Below are 24,279 nucleotides of genomic sequence, written 5' to 3'. Positions count from 1 at the left end.
AGGAATAAATTAAAAAAAAAAAAAAAAAAGAATACACAAAGTTCTCTTTCTGTACCTACTGAGATGACTATTATTTACACTGTTAACTTTTAAATCCATGGGATAAACCTCATTAACTATAATGTATAACCTTTACATATTTTGCTTTTGAACCAAAGGGATAAATCCCATTAATCATAATGTATAACCTTAACATATTTTGCTGGACTTGATGTGCTAATGTTTTGTTTTGATTTCTGTTTATGCTCATGAGATAATGATTTGTAATTCATTTTTTCATGACTTCATCAGATTTTTATATCAAAGTCATACAAACCTAAGAAATCTGAAAAACTGTGTAAGATTAAATCCTTAATAGAATTCAACAGTATTTTGTGTGAAGACTTTTGATAATGAATTCAAATTTTTTCATGTGCTATTCAGACTATTCTATTTCTATTTTGGTAGGTGTACTGTTCAAGGAATGTATACATCTAAATCATCAAATTTATGAGTATATTTTTTCATTATCCCTCTGAGGTCTGATCTGTAGTGATTATTCATATCTGGTTGTTACTCAGACACTTCATGTCTGATTATCGGTAATATTTTTTTCCTTTTTTCTTGAGCAACATTAGAGCTTTATCAATTTTATACCTTTTCAAAAAACTCAACTGTTGAACTTGATTTTCTTTAAAGTTGTCTGTTTTTTATTTCATAGTTTTTTGCTCTCATTTCCTGCCTTCTAATTATTTTAGGTCTGCTCTTTTTTTACTGATTTCAAATATAAAAACTTAAGATTACTGACTTCTACTCTAGTATTAGCACTGAAAGTACAGGTGCTGTTTTACCTGCATTCCACAAATTTTGATTGTTATTTCCATTTTCTTTCTTGAAAAATCAGTTTAATTTCCCCCCTAATTTCTTCTTTGATCCACTGATTATTTATAAGTATTGCTTAATTTCCAAGTAACTGAGAATTTCCCAAGTATTTATTACTAAAATATTTCCCCTGGAGTCACAAAACCTCCTGTATAGGACTGTAAACCTTTTAAATTTCTGAGACTTGTTTGATGCCCAAAGATTAAGAGTCTACCTGGTAAATATTCTATGTACTCTTCAAAAGAATGTATATTCTACTGTTGGTGGGTTAACAATTTCATAAATATAAATTAGATCCACTTATTTGATCACTTGAGTCTTCTACATCCTTGCTAATTTTTTTGTCCACTAATTCTATCAATAAATGAGAGAAGGATGTTCAAATCTATGTGTGAATTTGCTTGTTTCTTTCAATTCTGGCAGTTTCTGTCTCATGAACTTCAAAGTTATACCATGAAAAGGAATAAAATTAGGTTATACATATTTAGAACTATTATATAATTTTTATGAATTGATTCCATCATTATGAAATGTTCCTTTTATTCCTGGAATTTTTTTCCTAAAGTACACTGATATTAATGTAACCATTCTAAATTGCTTATGCTTTGCACACAACACCCTTTTCCTTTCATTTAACCTGTATCTTAATATTTCAAGCAAGTTTCTAGTAGGCCACACATTATCCAGTCAATTGGCCTTTCAATTAAGAGTTTTCAGATCATTTAATTTTTTTTTAAGTGGGCTCCATATCCACTGTAGGGCTCAATATGATTGCTTCAACTCACAATCCTAGATCAAGACCTGAGCTGAAATCAGGAGTCAGACACAATGAATGAGACACCCAAGCACCCCCAGACCATTTAAATTTAATGTAATCACTGATGTGGTTTAAATCCATGATCTTGCTATTTGTTTCTATTTACACAGATGATCTTTGTTCCTTTTTCTTTTTTATCTTTTGGCTTTAACAACAGACATTATTTTTTCAGAAGCTCAAGATCAGAATGGCAGCATGTTGGGTTGTGGTGAAATCTCTCTTTGTGGCTTACAGATGGCTGCCTCTCACTATACCCTCACATGGCCGTTCCTCATGTGTGCACATAAAGACAGTGGCCTCTGCTATATCCCCCCCCCCTTTTTTTTAATTGACATAGTATACTAGTTTTGGGTATACAAATAACGATTACTAATGTGTATATATACTATGAAATGATTACCACAGTCTAATTAGTTAATATCCATCACCATACAGTTACAAAATATTTTTCTTATGAGAACTTTTAAGATCTATTTTTCTATGACTTTTCAAATATACAATACAGTTTTATTAACTATAGTCACTATGCTATACATTACATCCCCAGAAGTTATTTATAACCTGAAAGTTTGTGCCTTTTGACCACCTTTATTCATTCTACCCATCCCATACCATTTGCTTCTGGCAACCATCACTGTGTTCTCTGTATCCCTAAGTTCAGTTGTTTTTAAATTCCACATCTAAATGAGATCATACAGTATTTGTCTTTCTCTGTCTGACTTATTTCACTTATAATGTCCTCACGGTCCTTCCATGTTGAGGCAAATGGCAAGGATTTCCTTCTATTCTATGGCTGAATAATATCCCATTGTGCATATTTATAAAACTTTTTTTTTATCCATTGTATAAACAATGCTGCCATGAACACAAGGGTGTAGATTTCTTTTCAAATCAGTGTATTCCTTTTCTTTAGGTAAATGACCAGACAATGGAATTGCTGGATTACCTGGTAGTTCTAATTTTCTGAGGAACCTCCATACTATCTTCATTAGTGGCTGCACCAATTTACATTCCTACCAACAGTACAGGACGGTTCCCTTTTCTCCATATCCTCAAGCACTTCTTGTTTTCTTGATAATAGCTATTCCTACAGGTGTGAGGTGTTATCTCATTATGGTTCTGGTTTGCATTTCTCTGAATATTAGTGACGTTGAGCACCTTTTCATGTATTTTTTGGCCATCTGCATATCATTCTTTTTGAAAAAAATACCTATTCGGATCCTCTGTTCATTTGTTAATCACGTTTTTGAGTTGGGTAAGTTCTTTATATATTATGGATATTAACCCCTTATAAGATATATGGGACAAAGGAACAAATATAAATATGTGATTTGCACATATTTTCTCCTGTTCCATACTCTGCCTTTTCATTGTTGATGGGTTTCCTTTCTGTGGAGAAGCTTTTGAGTTTGACGTAGTCCTATTTGTTTATTTTTTGCTCTTGCTGCATTTGCTTCTGGAGTCAGTTCCAAAAAATCATCTCCAAAACTGATGTCAAGGAGCTTACACCTATGTTTGCTTCTAGGAGTTTTATGCTTTTAGGCAATTGTTCAAGACTTTAATCCATCTTGAGTTGATTTTTGTATTTGATGTCTCTAAGTATTTTTTTTAGCATTTTTTATTATTAACTTATTAACTATTATTGTTTTATTTTCTTAAGAGTTGCTCTAGCCTTACAATATGCATCATTAACTCACCAAAATCTACATTCAAATAAGATTATACCACTTCACATGTAACAGCCTTGCAATGGATGCATTTCCATTTCATCTCTTCTGTGTTTATATCTACTGTTACCATACATTTTACTTCTACATAAGCTATATTTCCCATAATACATTATTTTAATACATTATCATTTAAAAATTTTTAAAATGGAAAAGTGTTTTATACTTACCCACATATTTACCTATATTTCTATCACTCTTCATTCCACTTAAATACAAGTTTCTACCTAGTATCATTTTGCTTTCTTCCTGTAGAACTTTAATTCTTTAGAGTGCTGCAGGTTTGCTAGCAATGAATTTTCTATTATTGCTTGCCTGAAAACTTTTTTCTCACCTTTATTCTGAAGAATATTTTCACAAAACCAGAATTCTGAGTTGACCGCTTTTCTTGTTTTAGCACTTCAAAGATTCCATTGTCTTCTGCCATACTTAGTTTCTGATGATTGTATGTGGTTTTTATCTCAATTTTTCTCTATTTGAAGTGTCCTTTTTCCACTAACTCCTGAGACTTTTCACTTTACTGTTTATTTTCAGCACTTAATTATGGTATACCATTGCAAGCCCTGTGTGTGTGTGTATCTTTATCTTATTTGAATCTGTGGATTTATAGTTTACATCAAATCTGGACATATTTCAACACTCTTTAAAAACAAAAAAAGATTTTATTTATTCGTTCATGAGAGACACACTGAGAGAGGGGCACAGACACAGGGCAGAGGGAGAAGCAGGCTCCATGCAGGGAGCCCGACTTGGGACTCAATCCTGGGTCTCCAGGATCACACCCTGGCCTGAAGGCGGCGCTAAACCACTGAGCCACCCAGGCTGCCATGCCCTACTTTAACATTTTTTCTTCAACTATTTTTCCTGACCACCTTTTCTCTACTCTTTTTCTGTAACTCTAGCTACATGTTAGACTATTTAAAATTATCCCAAATTTTCTGCAGTCTTTTTCCTCTTAGTGTTTCATTTTTGGAGTCTATTGCTATGTGTTCAAGTTCAATTATTTTGTCTTCATTCTCTAGATTACTGTTAAAATTCCACGAGAAGGAATTCTTTTCAGATACTGTGTTTTTCATTTCTTGTAATTAGTTTCATTTGATTCTTTTTTTTATATCTTCTGTTTATTTCATTCTTCATATTTTCCCTTACATCCTTGGGCATACTGAACAGTTTTATTAATAGTTATTTTAATATCTTTGTTGCCAATTCCTCATTTCTGATCCACTTTCTATCAACTAATTTTTCTTCCAAATTGTGGGTCACATTTTGCTACTTCTTGATATACAGATAGTAATTCATTTTATTTAATGTTGAGTGCTAAATCTTGTAATCCTTTAAAAAACAGTGGCTCAGTTGGTTAAGCATCCAACTTGGTCATGATCTCAGAGCTGTGGGATTGACCTCTGCTCTGGACATGGAGCCTACTTAAGAGTCTCTCTCTCACTCTCCCTCTGCCACCTACTCCCCACTAGAAAATTTAAAAATTTTAAACATAAAAATTTAAAAAACAGTGATTCTCAACCTGGTGTACTCTTATCCCCCAAGGGATATGTAGAACGTCTGGAAACAATTTTAGTTATTATAACTGAAGGGTGCAACTGATATCTAATGGATTTAGAACAGAGATGTTTATAAACAGTCTATATGCACTGGACAGACCCCAAAGCAAGACGAGTATAGGAATTCATTGCCATAAAAATTAGAGTATTACAGATAATGTCAAGCTCACACTGACCACAGTGTTGCCATTCTGATCTCATTTATTCTCACTAGAGGTAAACATTATTATGAGCTTTGTGTATGTATTTTTCTGGTTTTTGCATATATAGGCATTTATCAAAAAATATATATTATTTTGATTCTTAAAAATTTGCTTAAATGGTATCATACTGTGCACAGGGCTCTACAACTTATCGTTTTAATTCAATGTGTTTTCCAGCTCACCAATATTGATACATATAGGTCTAGTACTTAGCAACTCTAAGTACAAATAAATGAATATAGGGATCCCTGGGTGGCGCAGCGGTTTAGCGCCTGCCTTTGGCCCAGGGCACGATTCTGGAGACCCGGGATCGAATCCCACGTCGGGCTCCCGGTGCATGGAGCCTGCTTCTCCCTCTGCCTATGTCTCTGCCTCTCTCTCTCTGTGTGACTATCATAAATAAATAAAAATTAAAAAAAAAAAAAACAAATAAATGAATATAATAGGAATAAATGGAGATTTGGTAGCTTGAAGGGAAATGCTGTACTATTCTATAAAACTCATTATGAATTTTAATAAATCAGGAGTTTTTATTCTGATAATAAGCCTTCCCATAATCCCAGATGCCAGCCTCATTGGGTGGCCATTTCCCTATTGGGTAGTGCCTTCTCTGTACTTAGAGACCACAAAATGAGAAAAAGTGAAAGCACAAGAATTTGACCATACCAGACAAGGAAAAATAATGCCCCAAACTTTGAGATAGATATTAACTTCCTAAATTGAGCAAAGAAAGTGGAGATTTGGTAATCATTTGTTTAACCTCTGCATAGCATGTGTTTTCCATGGTAACCATTTGGAAAAGCTTGTTTCCTCCCCCACTCTTACCTCTTCCTAACAACAAAGGCATTGTGTGGTGGCAGAGACCCTATAGTTGTAATAAGGTTTTTCTTTTTTTTTCCTCAATTGCTTTACTTCACATTTAAAATTTTGCATATAAATTGGCAATCTCAACTACAGAATAATTAAATGCTATCAATATGAAATTTGAAAATATACTTAAGACGAGCCCAAAGCAAGGAGTTATCCTGCCCAAATATGACTAGTGACAAGGCTGAGAAACCCTGAATTCAAGAGTGCTGATTTTTTTCTAGCAAACAGGTTAAGTACCTGCATATTAGTGTGAAGCTTTCTCAGGGTAAAACTAGAATAGCTTCCACTTGAATGCCAATCTACCCTCACTTCACCCTTCCACTGAATTGTCCAATGTATTTAATGAAGTCTCTCAAAGCCAGAGTTCAAACAATTCTTGACCCTGCATAAGCACCAAGAACTATTCATTTTAATCCCAGTGATTTATTTTTCTTCATGAACTGTTCATGTCTAAGCTCATCGGTTTCACTCCATGCATTCGCAGATATTCAGCCAAACACTCAAGGCAATCCCCTAATCACATTGCTGAAACGTCTCTCTCTCTCTCTCTCTCTCTCTCTCTCTCTCTCGGTGAGCAGCTCACAATTCTGACTACTTTGGCTTCTTTGAACTCAACTCTAAATCCTCAACAAAACTGACAATCTTCTGCTGACATTTACCCTTCCTGCACTGCAGTCTAAAAATTTCCTCCTGGTAGAAATCCAGGAAAAGATTTTCCTTGTTTCACCTTTTCTCAAGTAACTCGTTCCTGTGCTGCCTATTGTCTGAAAACATTTGTTTTCTATAATTTATTCAATTTCCCAGTTTGGTGGGCAGGTAATTCTACACTGTCTTACTTCCTCACTGCTGAACTGCGGCCTAAATATTGTAATATACATCTTCAACAACCAGCTTGTCAGATAAATGTAGAAGAGTGTATGAGGTACCTAACCTGAGAAGTTTTTTTTTTTTTTAAGATTTTATTTATTTATTCAGAGACAGAGAGAGAGAGAGAGAGAGAGAGAGAGAAAGTCAGAGACACAGGCAGAGGGAGAAGCAGGCTCCACACAGGGAGCCCGACACGGGACTCGATTCTGGATCCCCAGGATCATGCCCCGGGCGGAAGGCGACACGAAATCGCTGAGCCACCCGGGCTGCCCACAGAGCAGCCTTTTAAAGTGAAACAATATATATTAATAAGCCACGCAAAAATAAAGGCAACTTCATCAAATTATTTTAAGGTATGATTCCATAAAACGAAAATTTTCAAGAAAAAAAAAAACGAAAATTTTCTTTTAGATTTAGTGACTATAAACTTTACTGGAGTCATTAAAACATACCATTAAAATAAATGGCTAGATATTAAAAATATCTAAATACTAATAGATAGGTTACTTACAGCTCATTGAAAATTGTTAAAACTACTATAATGATTATTAAATCAATGGTTGGAAGGCAGTATAGTGTAGTAATAAAGCACATGAACTCTAGAGTCAAACCTTCTTGATTCATATCACCTCTTTCACTGTATGTGCCCAATTTCCTTACCTATAAAACAGGATTCTTCATAGGATTGCTGTGAGGACTAAACTGACTCCTATAAGTACTTAACAGTGTCTGGTTCAGTATCTACTATTTTTAAGGAGTTTAAAGATGTATTGCTGAGCACCATCCAAGTAAGAGAGAGAGCATGATCACATAGAAGAAATATAAAAAGGAAAATGTCTTAACCACTACAAGGAAGAATGGGCGGAGAAGGAGGAGGAGAGAAAGGAAGAGCAGTATATGGGGAAGCAGCCAAGAATGAGGTTTTGTAATCAGACAAAACAGAAATCTTACCTGTATGGTATTCCTAACATTTTTATGCCTATATACTTTAATGTATCTGTCAGACTGTCCTTGAATTTTTAAGCTTGTAGGAAAATTCTATCTACATTTTTACATGCCCCTGTCGGTCAAGTAACATAAAAAGCAAGTCTTCCTATTAGGCCTAAAATTCTTTCTCCTTTTTCATTAAATCTCTTTAACAAAAGCCATTTGATGGCTTGTACCTCTATATAAAATCACTTAAAACCAAAAGTCCCAAAATAAAATTGTTGAGGGAAAAAAAACAAACCAAGAATCTTTATGTGAGCTATACTGGGTGCTAAAGAAAAGTAATACAACATAGAAACTTTTATTTTTTTTAAAGAATTTACTTATTTATTCATGAAAGACACAGAGAGAGAGGCAAAGACACAGGCAGAGGGAGAAGAGGCTCCTTGCGGGGAGCCCGATGTGGAACTCGATCCCAGGACCCCAGGTCACGACCTGAGCCAAAGGCAGATGCTCAACCACTGAGCCACCCAAGCACCCACAAAGTAGAAATTTGATGAAAATACAAAGCACTTAATGAAAGTAATCCAAGGTCACTATTAAACTAAATGGAGAACATGGAATATCATTAAAGCAAAACATGTAAACCAAGTGGAAGTACTTAGAATCTATAAAGTTGCTGGCACAAATTCCCCTTTTTTACTCCAAAGAATATCTTTTACCATCATCCAAAGATTTTAAAAACAATCCTACGTTTCCTAAGAAAATGTTGTGTGTTTTTTAAGTAGTTAAAAATCTGTATTCCTTAGCTCCTAAACAGAATCTTTAGAAACTATTCTGGTTATAACCTAATTTATAAAGACTCATAATACATTGCCAGTAAAAGCATCAAAGCCCCTTAACAATTTTCCTTACAAAGCTGTTTATTTCAAGTCATTCAAGGTGAATGCTAATGCGGGATTATAGACACCAAAGTAAGGGTGCACCACCTTAAATCCTTCAGACCAAGCTGGAGACCACCAAATATTAGTTCATCACCTTTGGCACAACCAGTGTATACCACCATTCCACAAGGATCGGGTGCCCCACTAACAATAAGCACTATCTTCTTTTTCAGAGTTTGAATAATCCAATTAAAACACTGCTGACTCCTCCTAAAAGAATGAATATTTCTACCCTTAAGAAATCAGAACTTCTGAAGAACAATCCATCAAGGTTTCTCAAACATTTTATGCCAGGCATCCCTCTATTAGCCCAGTAAAGCCCAGAAGGATGCATGGCTCCAAACATTTAACTATTGTGACCCTTTTAATCTCCTCAAAATTCTGACCTGTCATTCTTAGTATCTCTCCTCTTTTACAGAAAAAAAATCACAAGTCAGACATCTCTCCCTCAGCTTCCTGGCACTGACTAGTCTCCAATCAATTGAGACTAATGATACCTACAATGTAAATTTCATTCCCTCTACCTTTTTGGTTAATCCTATTGAGATAAATTCCATTCTTCCGAATCTGCATCTTTAATTTCTCCCTATTTGTTCTCTTCCATTAACATTTAAAAATGATCCAGACTTTTCCTCTTAAGAACAAAAACATTCTTGAATATATGTTGTTCTCAACTGCTGCACTGCCTTATACTTCCTTCTTCCACTCTCCACCTCCACAGTCAACTTGGCTTCTCTCCCAATCACCTTTCTTTACTGATCTTATCCAGGTCATTAACGATCTCTCCATCCCTAAATCCAGGATTCCATATACTCTTATCTTACCTATCTTAACCTCACAAAGAATATCAGACATTACTGCCTACGTCCTCCCTGAAAAACTCTCTTCCCTTAACTACCACAAACTCACAGGTTTCTCTCTACATTCTTGGTCTTTTTAATAATTCTATCTAAGCCCATACTATAACTGTCGCTATATATATAAGTTGGTCCAAAGCTCTTTTCTTTTTCTTCCCCCTAGACAGTCTCCTAGGGTGATCTCATTTAAGTTCTAAGTCTCTGCAAAGGCGGTGAGACAGAAATATTCTTGACATTCTTAAAAAACTATAAGGAGACCAACATGAATAAAGGGGAGAGTTAAGTAGAAGACAAAGTCAGAGAGGTGAAGGGAGGCATCGGGGGTGCCAGGTCAGAGGGCTTTGTAGCCAATTTATTATTTTTTTTTTTAATTTTTATTTATTTATGATAGTCACACACAGGCAGAGAGAGAGGCAGAGACACAGGCAGAGGGAGAAGCAGGCTCCATGCACCGGGAGCCTGACGTGGGATTCGATCCCGGGTCTCCAGGATCGCGCCCTGGGCCAAAGGCAGGCGCTAAACCGCTGCGCCACCCAGGGATCCCTTTGTAGCCAATTTAAAAAGACTTTGACTTTTACTCTAAGTAAAATATGTACCTACTAGAGTATAAGCACATTAACATTTAGGAGGCAGGTAATGGCAAATTAACAGCCTACTGTAACTGTACAGCAAAAGATAACTTATACAGGGAAAGAGAAGTGGTAAAAGAAAATAGTTCTGTACATTTATTTAGTAGGTGACAACATCCGTTAATGAATCAAGTGTAGAATGTGAGATTAAAAAGAAGAGTTAAAGATGAATCCAATTCTTTGGCTTAAATAATGAAGCTGCCATTAACTCAGATGAGGAAGACTGTATAGAGCAAATCTAGGTGCAGAGAGGAGGACAGATCAGTTTTGACCAGCTTAAATTTGAGATACCTATTAGACATCTAAATGGAGATTTTTTTATAGACTTAAGGCAGGGAGAAGACTTATACAAGGGAGGAAAATAACAGAAGCTATAGTCACTGGCTTTATAGAACATGGAAAATTGAAAGCAAGTCTTACTTAAGCAAATAAGTGGAATGTAGAAGATGATGAAGGACGCTCTAAACAAAGAAGGTTACATATATTTGACACGATGAAAAAGGAGTCATTTCATTATAAAAATGGAAATGTAACACTTCCTTACAGAAGTAAAGCTTTTCCTGAAATTGAGTATTAGAAGATATTTATCTAAAAAAGTAAAACAGACTAAAAGGACTGTAAAAATACCAAATACAAGGTATGTTACACTTCATTAGGACATAAGAATAGTAGACATCAATTCTGTAAATCATAATGCATAAGATGGAACTCTTAAAACTTAAAGATCTATATTCTTTTATCACAAGAGTTCTAAAGTTTTTATAAAGCCACTCACTTCCTGGTATTCAAATGAACATGCAAAAACTTCCTGCCTAAAAATTAGAGTTTTTTTATAAAAGGGAATTATAGTGTACTTCAACCACTGACTTCCCAACCCATAATCACAAAGCTCCACATTTAGAATGCAATGTTATTTTAAAGGGGTTAAGCAAGCAAGGAAGTACATTTTTAACAGACATAATTCTGCAAAGTTACTAAAATTCAAATAAGGTTGAATAGTGCAAGAAAGTACCCCCCCCCCAAAAAAAAGAAAGTACCCAAAATATTTAACAATTACACAGATTTAAGTTTATAAAAAATTGTAAATATAATATAAAATTTAAATTTTATTTCTTTTGCTAGTGATCCCATATAGCCTTAAAATTTTGTACAAATTTTATTTTTTTTTAAAGATTTTATTTATTTATTCATGAGAGAGAGAAAGAGAGAGACACGCAGAGGGAGAAGCCAATTCCATGCAGGGAGACCGACGTGGGACTCAATCCCAGGTCTCCAGGATCAGGCCCTGGGCTGAAGGCGGCGCCAAACTGCTGAGCCACCAGGGCTGCCCCTGTACAAATTTTAACAGCTGAGTTTACACGGCATTATAAGCATCATTTTACCATAAAATAATTCGTAACAATTTTTGAGGGGGGCTGAGGCAAAGGGAGAAGGAGAGAGAATCTTAAGCAGGCTCCAGGCCCAGTGAGAGCAGAAAGCAGGCACAACCCTAAGATCATGACCTGAACCAAGATCAACTGACTAAGCCACCCAGGTGCCCCAAATGTTAAAAACAAATATTAGAATATCCGATACCTATGAAACATATGGGCAAAAATATGCATCAGAAGTAATTCAGGGGACAGTCAGCTAAGTCATAATTATACCACTAAATTTAAGCCAGATATTTTCAGTACTTGTTTGTTCTCTAATGGTTTTTATACATCTTTAAGACATGAGTCCTGACTTTAGAATACCAAGCAATCTCAAATAAGTAGAACATAAAATAGTAATATGATTTTATGACTCTTATATATCTTCCTATCTCAATGATTTTCTGTGTTTCAATGTAATCAGCATCTGTGCTCAAAGAATGATTTCAACATCCCAAACTGACCCGACTGTAACTCCCAGTGAAAAAATTGCTCTGCTTAATACTTTATCATGTCACTATTCAGAATGGTTAACTTCACATTTGCTTTACACTGGAAAATTAAAGGAAAAAAATGGGGTAAAGAAGCAAAAATAAAAGTGGGGTAAGAAAGAACTAATATCAACTATGCTTCAAAACTTTCCAGGTACTAAGCCAGTTTCTCTTTATACATAATCTGAAAAATGAAGGCATGCTTTATAAGGTACTGATTAAAACAAAGACACTAGACAGAAGCTAACCAAAGAGAAGATAAGCTGTTAAAGAATTAAGTTGTTTCTTTAATTCACACAGTTTAAGGTAAAACCTTAGAGAAATTTAGAACCTTAAAAAGTTCACTGCAAAGGTAAGAAAATATATACAGCAGAAGAACACTCAGAAATGGGAAGCGACTTAAAAATGGAAATTTGCACCTTCCAGAAGGCTATTTACTGGCCAACACCACTCACACCAAATACCCATGAAGTTAGTGTTCATTAGTTTTTAGCACATGTACAGGGCTAAGAATACACGTGAGCTCCCTTGAAAGGCCAATGAGAATAAGGGATTCTAAAAAGAGGATCCATGGTAGGATATGCAGTGGATTGCATTATTATTCACATTTAAGTGCCCCACCTTCTAGGAAAATTACATATACCTACTCTGTTTCACTCAGGCATAACCATGACAGTCCAATATAGTATTAGTGGAAGTAATATATGAAAATTTGGAGTAGAAACTTTGAAAGCTATGTTCCTTTCCCCTGCCTCTGTGCCTAAGCCATGTGTCAAAAAGGAGACCCTAGGGATCCCCGGGTGGCGCAGCGGTTTGGCACCTGCCTTTGGCCCAGGGCGCGATCCTGGAGACCCGGGATCGAATCCCACGTCAGGCTCCCGGTGCATGGAGCCTGCTTCTCCCTCTGCCTGTGTCTCTGCCTCTCTCTCTCTCTCTGTGACTATCATGAATAAATAAATAAAATCTTTAAAAAAAAAAAAAGGAGACCCTAATAAAGTCCCTAAATGACTATGACTATGTCTTTGTTTTAAGCCACCATGATTTACAGGTTGTTTTCACTGCAGCATATTCTGAACAATACACTATGTTACATTTTGTTCAAGGAAGAAGGAAATATTCAAATATATGTTTTTGTGGGTAGCTGCATAAACACATACTGGGAAGATAATAGCAAGAAAGTACAAATGCTTTCTGATATAGAGCAAAAGAGACAACTAAGTGGACAGAAACAAGTATTACAATGTATATCTTTTTATATACTGGTTTTTGAACCAAAAGAATGTATGATCTAGTCATATATATGTATGGGTGTATATATGTGTATATATGAACTATTTAACACATGAGCTAATATATGAAATTTTATTCATGATTTATGCATATTTTTCAGAGTATAAGTTTTCACCTGCTTCTTAAAGGTGTATGAACCAAGAACATGAAGAAAGCAATATTCTTGCCCTCTATATATAATCAAGATGGCATGTCAGATGAAGAATACAATAGTTACCCACAAATGCTGAATGATTAAGCCCCTAATTTTAACAGCAGACTGCTCCATGCAAGTAGGCTAACCCACCATAGCAGAGACTCATCTACTCTCCCTAAAAATAACCAATACCATTCCCTTGTGCTCCAGGAAAAAGATGACATAATCAACTGGTATGAGGGCTACCTGTTTCATTATAAATTATGAAGTTTTATTTATACTTTCCCTCCCCAAAGTGTTGGCACTATAAAAAGGCACGTAAGGGACATGAGAAAAAATATAATACTCTGGAATAAAAAGTAACCAGATCATAAGCTATTCATTTTTTGGACCCCTATAGTAAGCAATAAGCAAACAAAGAAAAAGAACAGTCTCTGCCTATAAAAGGCTTACAGTCTACTGAAGAGGTAAAACATAAACATGTCCAATAGTCATAGGTAACATGATAAAACATCTACACAGACTGGTCAAATGAACTTGAACAAGGGTTTGGCCACTTTTTTTTTTTAATTTTATTTATTTATTCATGAGAAAGAGAGAGAGAGAGAGAGAGAGAGAGAGAGAGAGAGGCAGAGACACAGGCAGAGGGAGAGGCAGGCTCCTTGCAGGGAGCTTGATGTGGAACTTGATCCCAGGACTCCAGGATCATGCCCTAAGCCAAAGGCAGACACTTAACCACTGAGCCACCCAGGCATCCCAGGCTTGGCCACTTAATGGGGAAAGGCCTACCTCTTTGTAACAGCATATCCATGGGTTTTAAGGGTAATTATTAACCTTGCTTTAAGTTATGTACACCTTGCTTGCTGACCTAAATCCCTAGATCTGCAGCAGAACTAACTTACTTTCCTTGAGATTTGCAGACCACTGACCTTGAGGACTGGAGGACCAGACTTTCCCAGAAGATAAGGCCTGACTACATTCAAAAACAGCTGCTGCTCATGCCAGCAAGTCCATTCAGGGTCATGTCAACAATACAGCTACACCACCTGGGTTCCTGCTTCTCTTGCCCCTCTCCTGTTTTCCCATACTTTACCCCTTTAAAATTTCCAGCTGTCCACTGCCTGGACAGTGAAGATGGTTTTTGATACATTAATTAGTCCACCATCTTCCCACCTTGCCAGCTTCCTGAATAATGCAACCTTTCCTTTTCCACCATCACCTGTCCTTTGAGTACTTATTTTCTAGCAGCGAGCAACCAAACCTGAGTTTGGAAACCAGTTTTCTGTCTGGTAACATCATTAACAAATGCTGCTACGAAAACTGGATATCCACATGCGAAACAATGAAGTTGAACCGTTGTCTTAAATCATACACAAAACTTTACTCCAAATGACCTACACATAAAACCAAAAACTATAAGATTCCAGGAGAAAACAAGTGAGAGAGTTTCATAGCACTGGATTCGGCAACGATTTCTTAAATATGATACTAAAAGCACAAGCAACAGAAGAAAAAATAGAAAAATGAGACTATTGTTATGAAAAACCAGGGCAGCCCGGGTAGCTCAGCAGTTTAGCACCTGCCTTCAGCCCAGGGCATGATCCTGGAGTCCCAGGATTGAGTCCCACGTCAGGCTCCCTGCATAGAGCCTGCTTCTCCCTCTGCCTATGCCTCTGCCTCTCTCTCTCTCTCTCTCTCTCTCTCTCTCTCTGTCTTTCATGAATAAATAAAATTAAAAAAAAAAAAAAACAACTTTCCCTCATCAAAGAAAACAATTAATGGAATGGGAGAAAAATACTTGCATATCATATATCTGTTAAGGGATTAATATCCATAATATATAAAGAATTACTAAAACTCAACTACAAAAAGAAAAAAGAACACACAAATAACCTGATTAAAAAACAAAGGACTTGAACAGATACACAAATGGTCAATAAACATATGAAAAGATGTTCAAGATCACCAATCCTTAGAGAAATACAAATCAAAATCACAATAAGAGGGATCCCTGGGTGGCGCAGCGGTTTGGCGCCTGCCTTTGGCCCAGGGCGCGATCCTGGAGACCCGGGATCGAATCCCACATCAGGCTCCCGGTGCATGGAGCCTGCTTCTCCCTCTGCCTGTGTCTCTGCCTCTCTCTCTCTCTCTCTGTGACTATCATAAATAAATAAAAATTAAAAAAAAAAAAAAAAAAAAAAAAAAAAAAAAAAAACAAAATCACAATAAGATATCATCTCAAACCCATTAGGATAGCTAATGTCAAAAAAAAAGTGTGTTTGCTGAGGATGTGGAAAAATTAGAACCCTTATACAACTGTTGGTGGAAGTGTAAAATGGTACAAACACCATGGAAAATATATAGCATTTCCCCCCAAGAAATTAAAAATAGAACTAGTATATAATCCAGCAATCCCATTTCTGGGTGACTATCTAAATTGAAAACAAGGTCTCAAATATTTGTATGCCCATGTTTTGGCAGCATTACTCACAACTGCCAAGAGGTAAAAACAACTCAAACATCCATGGATGGATAAATGGCTACACAAAATGCAGTACATATATATAACAGATTATTCCATCTGAAAGAGGGAATTCTATCACATGCTATAACATGAACAAATTTTGAAAATATTATGCTATGTCAAATAAGCTAATCTCTAAAACACAAATACTGTATGAGTTCATTTATATAAAGTAGTCAAGTTCATAGAACAAGGAATGAGGAGTTACTTAATGGTATGGGGTTTTGATTTTGTGAAATGAAAAAGTTCTGTAGATCTGCATGACAATGTGAATATACATAACACTTCTGAATTGATGCTAAGAAAATGGTCAAGATGATAAATTCTATATGTTTTTTATAACAATTAACAATTTTTTTAAAAAGCCTGTATAGAGGAAAACAAGCAGAAGAATAATTAGAAGCAAAGAACAGGAGTTTAGAAAATAACATCTTTAAGATAGTTGTAATCAGGGGTGCCTGGGTGGTTCAGTCCGTTAAGCATCTGCCTTCCGTTTAGGTCATGATCCCAACCAGACTCCTGGGATTGACCTGCATCGGGCTCCCTGCTCCTAGGGGAATCCTGCTTCTCCCTCTCCTTCTGCCTGATGCTCTGGGTATTTGTGATCGCTCCGTCAAATAAATAGATAAAATCTTTTTAAAAAGGAAAAAAAGATAGTTGCAGAGTTGCAGATTATATTTCTAAAGTTTCCTAGAATATTTCGGAAAAGATGAAAATGTGCCAAGTTTTTTTTTTTAAGTAACAAGCAATATATTTTGTTTAGATCTATCTTCTACCAGCACCTCTGATATTCAGATCATTTTACTCCAGGCTGATATGTACTAGTTTGAGTTAACTGTCTTATCTTCCAGAGGCTAGGACCTTAAGCTTCTGGACTGCAGAGGGTGATTCTGTGCCCTCACAAAACCAACCTAGCACTGAGCACATAAAGGCTTAAAAAACACTCACTGATTAAACTGGCCTCGACTGCTTCCTAAGGTCATTTACTTTATTCTAAAAATAAGATTGGAGTTCAAACTACTCACCAGACTGATTTATGCCTTCACTCTGTTACCTATTAATTATTACTAAAATTGATTCCTAAAACCCTTTCCGGAAAATGTGGTATTATTAATCGTTAACTGGCAATTTTTCCTTAATATGTGATTCATCATTACTAGATCTGTTTTATATGGTTTACTTTCCAGAACAATAGCAGTATTTTATGATTATGTAAAGTAACACATTTTCCCCTGACACTTTATAAAATCCAAGGTCTCCGGTATATCATTTCAGAAATTGTTTTCATGTTGTTTTTCCATACTCATCCCAACAATCTACTGATAACATCAAAGATCCGAATGCTGCTTTTTAAGCATTAGTTCTCTCATGATTAAATATAAAAGCAAACTCAATTATTTATTTCATTCGCTCTATGGCTGATGGGCCAAAAGATGAAATCACTGTAGACTAGAATGTACCTTAGTGGTATTAAACTAGAATTAGAGAAAAATAAAATAAAATAAAATAAAATAGAATTAGAGGTACCAGTAGAAATAGGTAGGCATGTAGGTAAAGAGATAAAAGAAATGCATGTGTGTACATGTGTAATCATTCCCCAGTTTTATCTACTAAAAGTGCCCAGAAGCAATATCACTCCAAGTTCAATGAGCACACTTGTGCTCAGATCTCAGTGTTTAACTACTATACTTCTCTAAAAGAAACCAAGAGTGCCTGGATAAGTAGCTGATTTCAGGATGAAGTAGGGAAAGTTCAACATGAGCCTGAAATATTTTGTATTAAAAAGTAACAAAGTGGGGATCCCTGGGTGGCGCAGCGGTTTAGCGCCTGCCTTTGGCCCAGGGCGCGATCCTGGAGACCTGGGATCGAATCCCACGTCGGGCTCTCGGTGCATGGAGCCTGCTTCTCCCTCTGCCTATGTCTCTGCCTCTCTCTCTCTCTCTCTGTGACTATCATAAATAAATAAAAAAAAAAATAAAAAAAAAAAAGTAACAAAGTGCTCAAACAATGATGAAGACCTGTTCAGAGGACAGGGCAATGCAAACTCATCCATAATGAGAAAAAAGCAGACCTATGGTCACCTGAGACCAGAGGCAGTAAAAGAGATGGACTATATCAGGGAATGAGGAATATTTGGAGGTGATACAAATGTTTTGTACATTTATTGTGGCAGTGGTTTTCATGGATGTAGACATTTGTCAAACTCATCATACCCTATATTTTAGATAGGCAATTTATTGTATGTATATTTCCAATAAAGTTGATTTTTTTAAAAAATCACACAAACTAATTTGAAGGAGCTTTCACAGGCCAAAATAAGTAACAGTAACTGATTAATACCTAGTGAGTAAACAGAACTCACCAGTGAGTCCACACTAATAAACAAAAACTGAGCAGCAAGAAAAGCTCTTCAGAGAGGAATGTCAATAAACAAAGATGGGATGGAGTCAGAAAATCATCATTTTGCAAATACCATTAAAGTATCTGACTCAGGCAAATTTATCTATGGATGCTTAAACTGTTGGGTGAAGTTTGATGAGGAAACAGATATTTACAGTCTCAAAGTATCTCCCCACAAGATGCTTATCAGTTATACAGAAAAACAAAAGTACACTTACAGTGGCATCACAGCTTCAACAAAGTAATCAAATTTAATATCACCAAAAATAAAGCACACACTCTGTGCTTCCTGATACAATGCAATGAGATATCATAATTTTGTAATCCTGTTAATAAAATACAACCTGAAACTAATCATGAAAAATCAGAAAGAAAGTCCAAACTGGGATCCATTATATAAAATATCAGCTTAAACTCTTCAAAACTGTCAATAAAAACAAAGAAGGACTGGGAAACTATTCCAGAGAAACCTGAGAAATAAATTTCCTGCAAGGTCTTGTCTGGAATTGGGAGAAAAAAAAATAGCTATATAAAGCATTTACTAGAACAATTAAATCTGTATGTGAACTACATATTAAAAATATTATCAATATTAAATACTGCCAATATTTAATGTCTTGATTTTCATAAATATACTGAACCTCACTACACATATTTTTCCATACAGAAAAAGACCTACTTATCCCTACATTACCACTTATGAATTTAATCTCTCTTAAAAAACAAAACAAAACAAGGGCACCTGGATGGCTCATTCAGTTAAGTGTCAGACTCTTGGTTTCAGCTCAGGTCATGATCTCAGGGTTGTGAGATCAAGTCCCACATCATGCTCCATGCTCAGTGCAGTCTACTTGAAATTCTCCCTCCCTCTCCACTTCCCTCTGATCATGCACACACATTCTGTCTCTAAAATATAAATAGACCTTGAAAAAAAAAAAACAACCAAATTCCACAGCAATTCTCAAAAATTCTTAAATTTAGCTTTGGGATAAAATGTTCTCATACTTTTATTTTTTTTTTAATATTTTATTTATTTATTCATGAGAGACAGAGAGAGAGAGAGACAGAGACATAGGCAGAGGGAGAAGCAGGCTTCATGCAGGAAGCCTGATGTGGGACTCGACCCCAGAGTCCTGGGATTATGCCCTGAGCCAAAGGTAGACGCTCAACCACTGAACCACCAAAGCGTCCCTGTTCTCCTACTTTTAATTTAAGATGAATTTGTGGGTGAGCCTATAAATGAGGGCAATCACAAAATAATTAAATGACATTCTGGCTACACAAAAAAAAAATGTAACTTATTATCTGAATATGAACAAAAACAAAAGCAAGATTTTTTTTTTAATTTCTAAAATCGCTGAAGTAGTTAGGCCATTTGCAAACTCAAATTAAAACATTATATTAGTACATCTTAAGTGGGAAGAAATCAGATTAACATAAGTAGTATCAATTCATAATCAGGGTACTAAACATTTAGTTTGGGTTGAAGCCGACTTCAAAGAAGGAAAAGATTTTAAATTATTTGCCTGGATATTTAGTTCTTTTTAAAAGTAGAAGCTGCTTTTTAAAAGTAGAAAAAAATTAGCTCATAGTTCACAAGAACAGTTTCCAAAAAACACCAAACACTAGATCATATATAATTTTATTTAAATCTATTCAAATTTTTAAAATAATCTACCTGAATCCTCTTGGGCTTCATGAGTTTCACCATCATCTGTTACCTCTAATTCTTTCACAAAATTTGAGGGAAACAGTCCCAACTTGTTGTTCAGGGTTCCACTCCACCAGCCTTCTTCTACCTGAAAGAGTTCACAACTCAAAAATAATAAAAATTTCTCTAAAGTTGAAAATCTTCCTGCTATGGGAAAATTAAGCTACATAACTGAATGAGCACAAGTTAGTTATGCAAAATAATCCCCTTAGATCTGTAAGAAAACAACAATGGTGAAAAACATTTTGTAAGTAGATTAAATCTAAATTGATTAGACTGATCAATTAGTCATTATCAGTAGCACTTTACAACATTTACAACGAGAATTTGTAATCAATTGCAATCCATGATGTAATAATTTTTATAAAAATATCAGATAACCCAGAATAAGGTATTAATAGCAGGAAGTACATAGCTCTCTTCTGGAACATCACTCTTTTAACACTACTGAGCCTCCCTTTGTAATTATTTCAATATTTGTAATATATTTCATATATTATTTAAGTAGATAAATTCTGATTTGGAAAAAGGTTGATGAATACAAGAATATAACTTCCCAAATGGAACATAAAATTACTAAACCTTTAACTTAAACAGTGAATCTTAATCCAAGTAAGAAAAAAAATCATTTTTAAAATCCAAATGCCAGGCTCCCCTAAACACTTCTCCCTACCTCAACCAGAAATATCCTCAGAAACCAAACTCTTAAGAAAAATATATACATTCACTAATATCAAAGTTACTAATTTTCATGGTTAATACTATTTAATAACTTTTAAAATATATAATTTCTGCTACGGATGCTAAAAGATATTAATAGGTAAAAAAATTTAAGTAAACTATACACTGTTAAAATTCACATCACAGTAGTACATGAAATAACACTACTAGAAAAGGCTCTTTATTCTGTTTAAAATCTGTTTTAATTCAGAATTACAAAGCAAACTTTAGTAAATTATTCATCCAACAGGCTCTCACACTATGTGTAAGCCAAGATGTTAACTGCTTGTAAAAGACTGAGATTTGCATATGAGAAATCTCTGCCCTGGAGTGAAACAATCTAAAGAAGAAAACAAACCTAAGCAGATAGTTAAAACATAATGTAAGAGGTGCTACAACAAAAGTTATGAACAAAATGCTATAAGAGCACAAGAGAGGACTTAAAAGATTCAAAAAAGGTTCCCCTAAAAGGAAATGACAAAAGAGCTGGATATTAAAGGCTGAATAAGACTTTTCTAGTTACAAAGCAAGTGATAAATATGGTGACATAAAAATAAAGGAATTATTCCTGGAATATATACAGCTGAAATACAAGATGGCTAGAATAGAAGGGGTTTGAGAGAGAAATGGAAGGCAGTAAGAGTGAGGAGTTCAGAATTTTTTTAGCAGACTTAAGGAGACACCACAGGATTGAGAGTTCTTCAAACCATGATGATAGATATGGTGACCAAAAAGCAACAGATAAAATTGAGAAAAACATCAGGAAACCCAATTATCTACACTGCAATCCCAAACTGGCACCACCTGAGTAGTTAAGGTAAATAACCTTATAATTCCTATGAACTAAGAAATTCTTAAGAGGCAGGATAGTATAGCAGTAAAGAATAATGACTCAAACTATGTGGATTTGGATTCTGACTCTTCTGCATCCCATATGTATGGACTTGGGCAAAAATGGCTGAAACAAGCTCTCCTATCCCACATGATCATCTACAAGGTAATCTTAACACTCCATGAAGAAGTGGTGGTCTTTGTCCCCACCACCTTCAACCTTGCTGGCTTTTGACATGCTTGTACCCAAGAATGTGGTGAAAGTGACACAATCACTTCCAAGGTCAGATTATAAAAGGCTATCACCATTACTCACTGAAATGTTTATTAGTCACTAAGAGCCTTGGAATGCCATGCAGTTAAGTCCAACCGTCCTGAGGCCCCATATGGTGAGAAAGCAAACTCAAAGGGAGAAGCTACCTAATAGTCTCCAGAAACGGTCTTCAAGCCTTCTAGGTACCAATTCCACCAGCACCCAAACTTTGAGTCTTTCCAGATGAGGCCCCAGGCATTACGGAACAGAGGCATAGCCATGCCAACTGTGCCCTACCTGAATTCTTGACTCACACAACACATGAACCTAATAAAACAGCTGTTCTTGGCTACAAAGTTTGGGCCAGCATGTTATGCAGCAACAGTAACCAGTACAGCCAATCACTTATCTTCCATGACTCCATCTCTTCATATATAAAATGGATATAAAAATTCCTGTCTCCTTAGGTTGTTTAGAAACTTAAAATAATAAATGTGAAACAGCATAATGCTTCAGACATAGAGTCTCAATAAACATTATTATTATTATTGCCACCTGATGGAAACAAAACAGAACTGTCTTATATAAATATATTGGAATTTAATATAAACATTAAGTGATAAATTACATTACATGGATGTTATATCAATCTCTATGACTATATATGATATCAAAACATATACTTTGAAAATGAGATCTTCACTGCCAAATAAATTTTTAATATTCTTTTAATGATAAAAGCAGAGATATGAAAAAAGTTATGTCTACCATATTTTAAAATCTCATTCTAAGATATTAAAATGTGAGAAAAGTGGTTTTGATTCACATTTGAATGTGATAATTCAAACAAGGCAAAGCTTTTATAATATTCTGTTTTTGTATCCCTCTGCTATGCAAAAGACAAAATTCCTTCTATTTTACTGCTTTGGGCCTAAAGTGAATTCAGAATGAAAGAAAATGTTTACTTTTATTCTTAGCTACTTAGATTACATTAATCTTTAGCTTAAAAAAATTTTTATTCCTAAAGTCAACACACACAAAAACAGTACACAAATATCAGGTATAGTTAAGAATGAATAAGAATTTATTCCAACAGATAAAACAACCTTACATTAAGCCATTAAAGATCCATTTTTAAACCTGTATCTTAAGATTTTTATAGAATACAACAAAAGTGGCAAAAAAATTCTAATGAAAAATTAATATTCTTATAAAGCAGTTTTCTAATACCCAGAGCATCAATTCCAATTGCTGCTTTATCTCTAGCACATGTTTTCCTTACCTCATCATTAATATCAATAATATCTCCCACTTTCAGCTCCAATTCATCCTCATTTTGTGGAAGGTACTCAAAGAGAACTTTACACTGACGCTTCTTGGTCTCTAAAAGAAGTGAAATAGCAAAAGATTAGGTTAAGAAAGATCATTAAAACAAACAACATCATCTTTATTTCTATACCACACTGATATCAGAGAATTCTTATGCATGTAAGCATTCTAAGCAGCTAACCACAGTAGCTCTGGTTGGCTTTTCACCTTGCTCTCACATTACAATCTACACATGCCAAAATAAATTTAAACCAACTACAAATAAGGTACAGGCTCCCGGCCATGAAATCTATTTATACAACTGATCCCACCAATTAGACCAAAGTAAAATATCCAATGCCAATTTTGAGACTAAAAATATAAACAATAAAGACACAGTTCACACAACAAATTTTTTCACAGACAAGCTGTCTTCCAAGCCAGTAATTTTTAGACTACTTCCTGATCAAAGACTGAAAATACCCAAAATGCACTAAAATTTAAGAATGTCTGTTGTTAAAAAGACCCAAAATGAACAAATCCAAAATGTATCTTATCTTCAAGAGCTCTATTTTCTGACAGATAAAAATCAAACTCACACAAGTAAAGATAATAATTTTAACTTTTCAAACAAGCTTCATTTATTCACATAAGTAATGATCATTTACAACCATCCAGTCTTGTGTTTCTCAACTTCTTTCAAACTCTTAAGAGTTGAGAACCCAGACTCACTCCCATCTTAAACCTGAATCACTGGGGAACCCGGCTTGCTCATTTGGTTAAGCACTTGTCTCTGGCTCAGGTCATGATCCCAATATGCAGGACTGAGCCCAGGGTTGGGCTCCCTGCTCAGTGGGGAGTCTGCTTGTCCCTCTCCCTCTGCCCCTCCTCCCATTTGTGCTCTCTCTCTCTTAAATAAATAAAATCTTTTCTAAAAAAAAA

General features: G+C 35.3%; 1 protein-coding gene across 2 annotated transcripts in view; it reads right to left on the bottom strand.

Moving 5' to 3' along the window:
- The window catches only part of CD2AP (CD2 associated protein), a 146,056-nt gene that overhangs the window by 56,074 nt on the left and 65,703 nt on the right, over positions 1 to 24,279 (bottom strand). For both annotated transcript variants that reach the window (XM_038554264.1, XM_038554266.1), the window contains exons 4-5: positions 23,312 to 23,412; positions 20,193 to 20,313 (exon numbers count right to left, since the gene is read on the bottom strand). In XM_038554264.1, the coding sequence (XP_038410192.1) occupies positions 20,193 to 20,313; positions 23,312 to 23,412 (222 nt within the window). The remainder of the gene's footprint in view (positions 1 to 20,192; positions 20,314 to 23,311; positions 23,413 to 24,279) is intronic.

This window comes from Canis lupus, chromosome 12, assembly GCF_011100685.1.
Source record: "Canis lupus familiaris isolate Mischka breed German Shepherd chromosome 12, alternate assembly UU_Cfam_GSD_1.0, whole genome shotgun sequence".
In the NCBI taxonomy this organism is placed as follows: domain Eukaryota; kingdom Metazoa; phylum Chordata; class Mammalia; order Carnivora; family Canidae; genus Canis; species Canis lupus.
The sequence above is the reverse complement of the archived record's forward strand: the minus strand, read 5'-3'. Positions and strand labels throughout refer to the sequence as shown.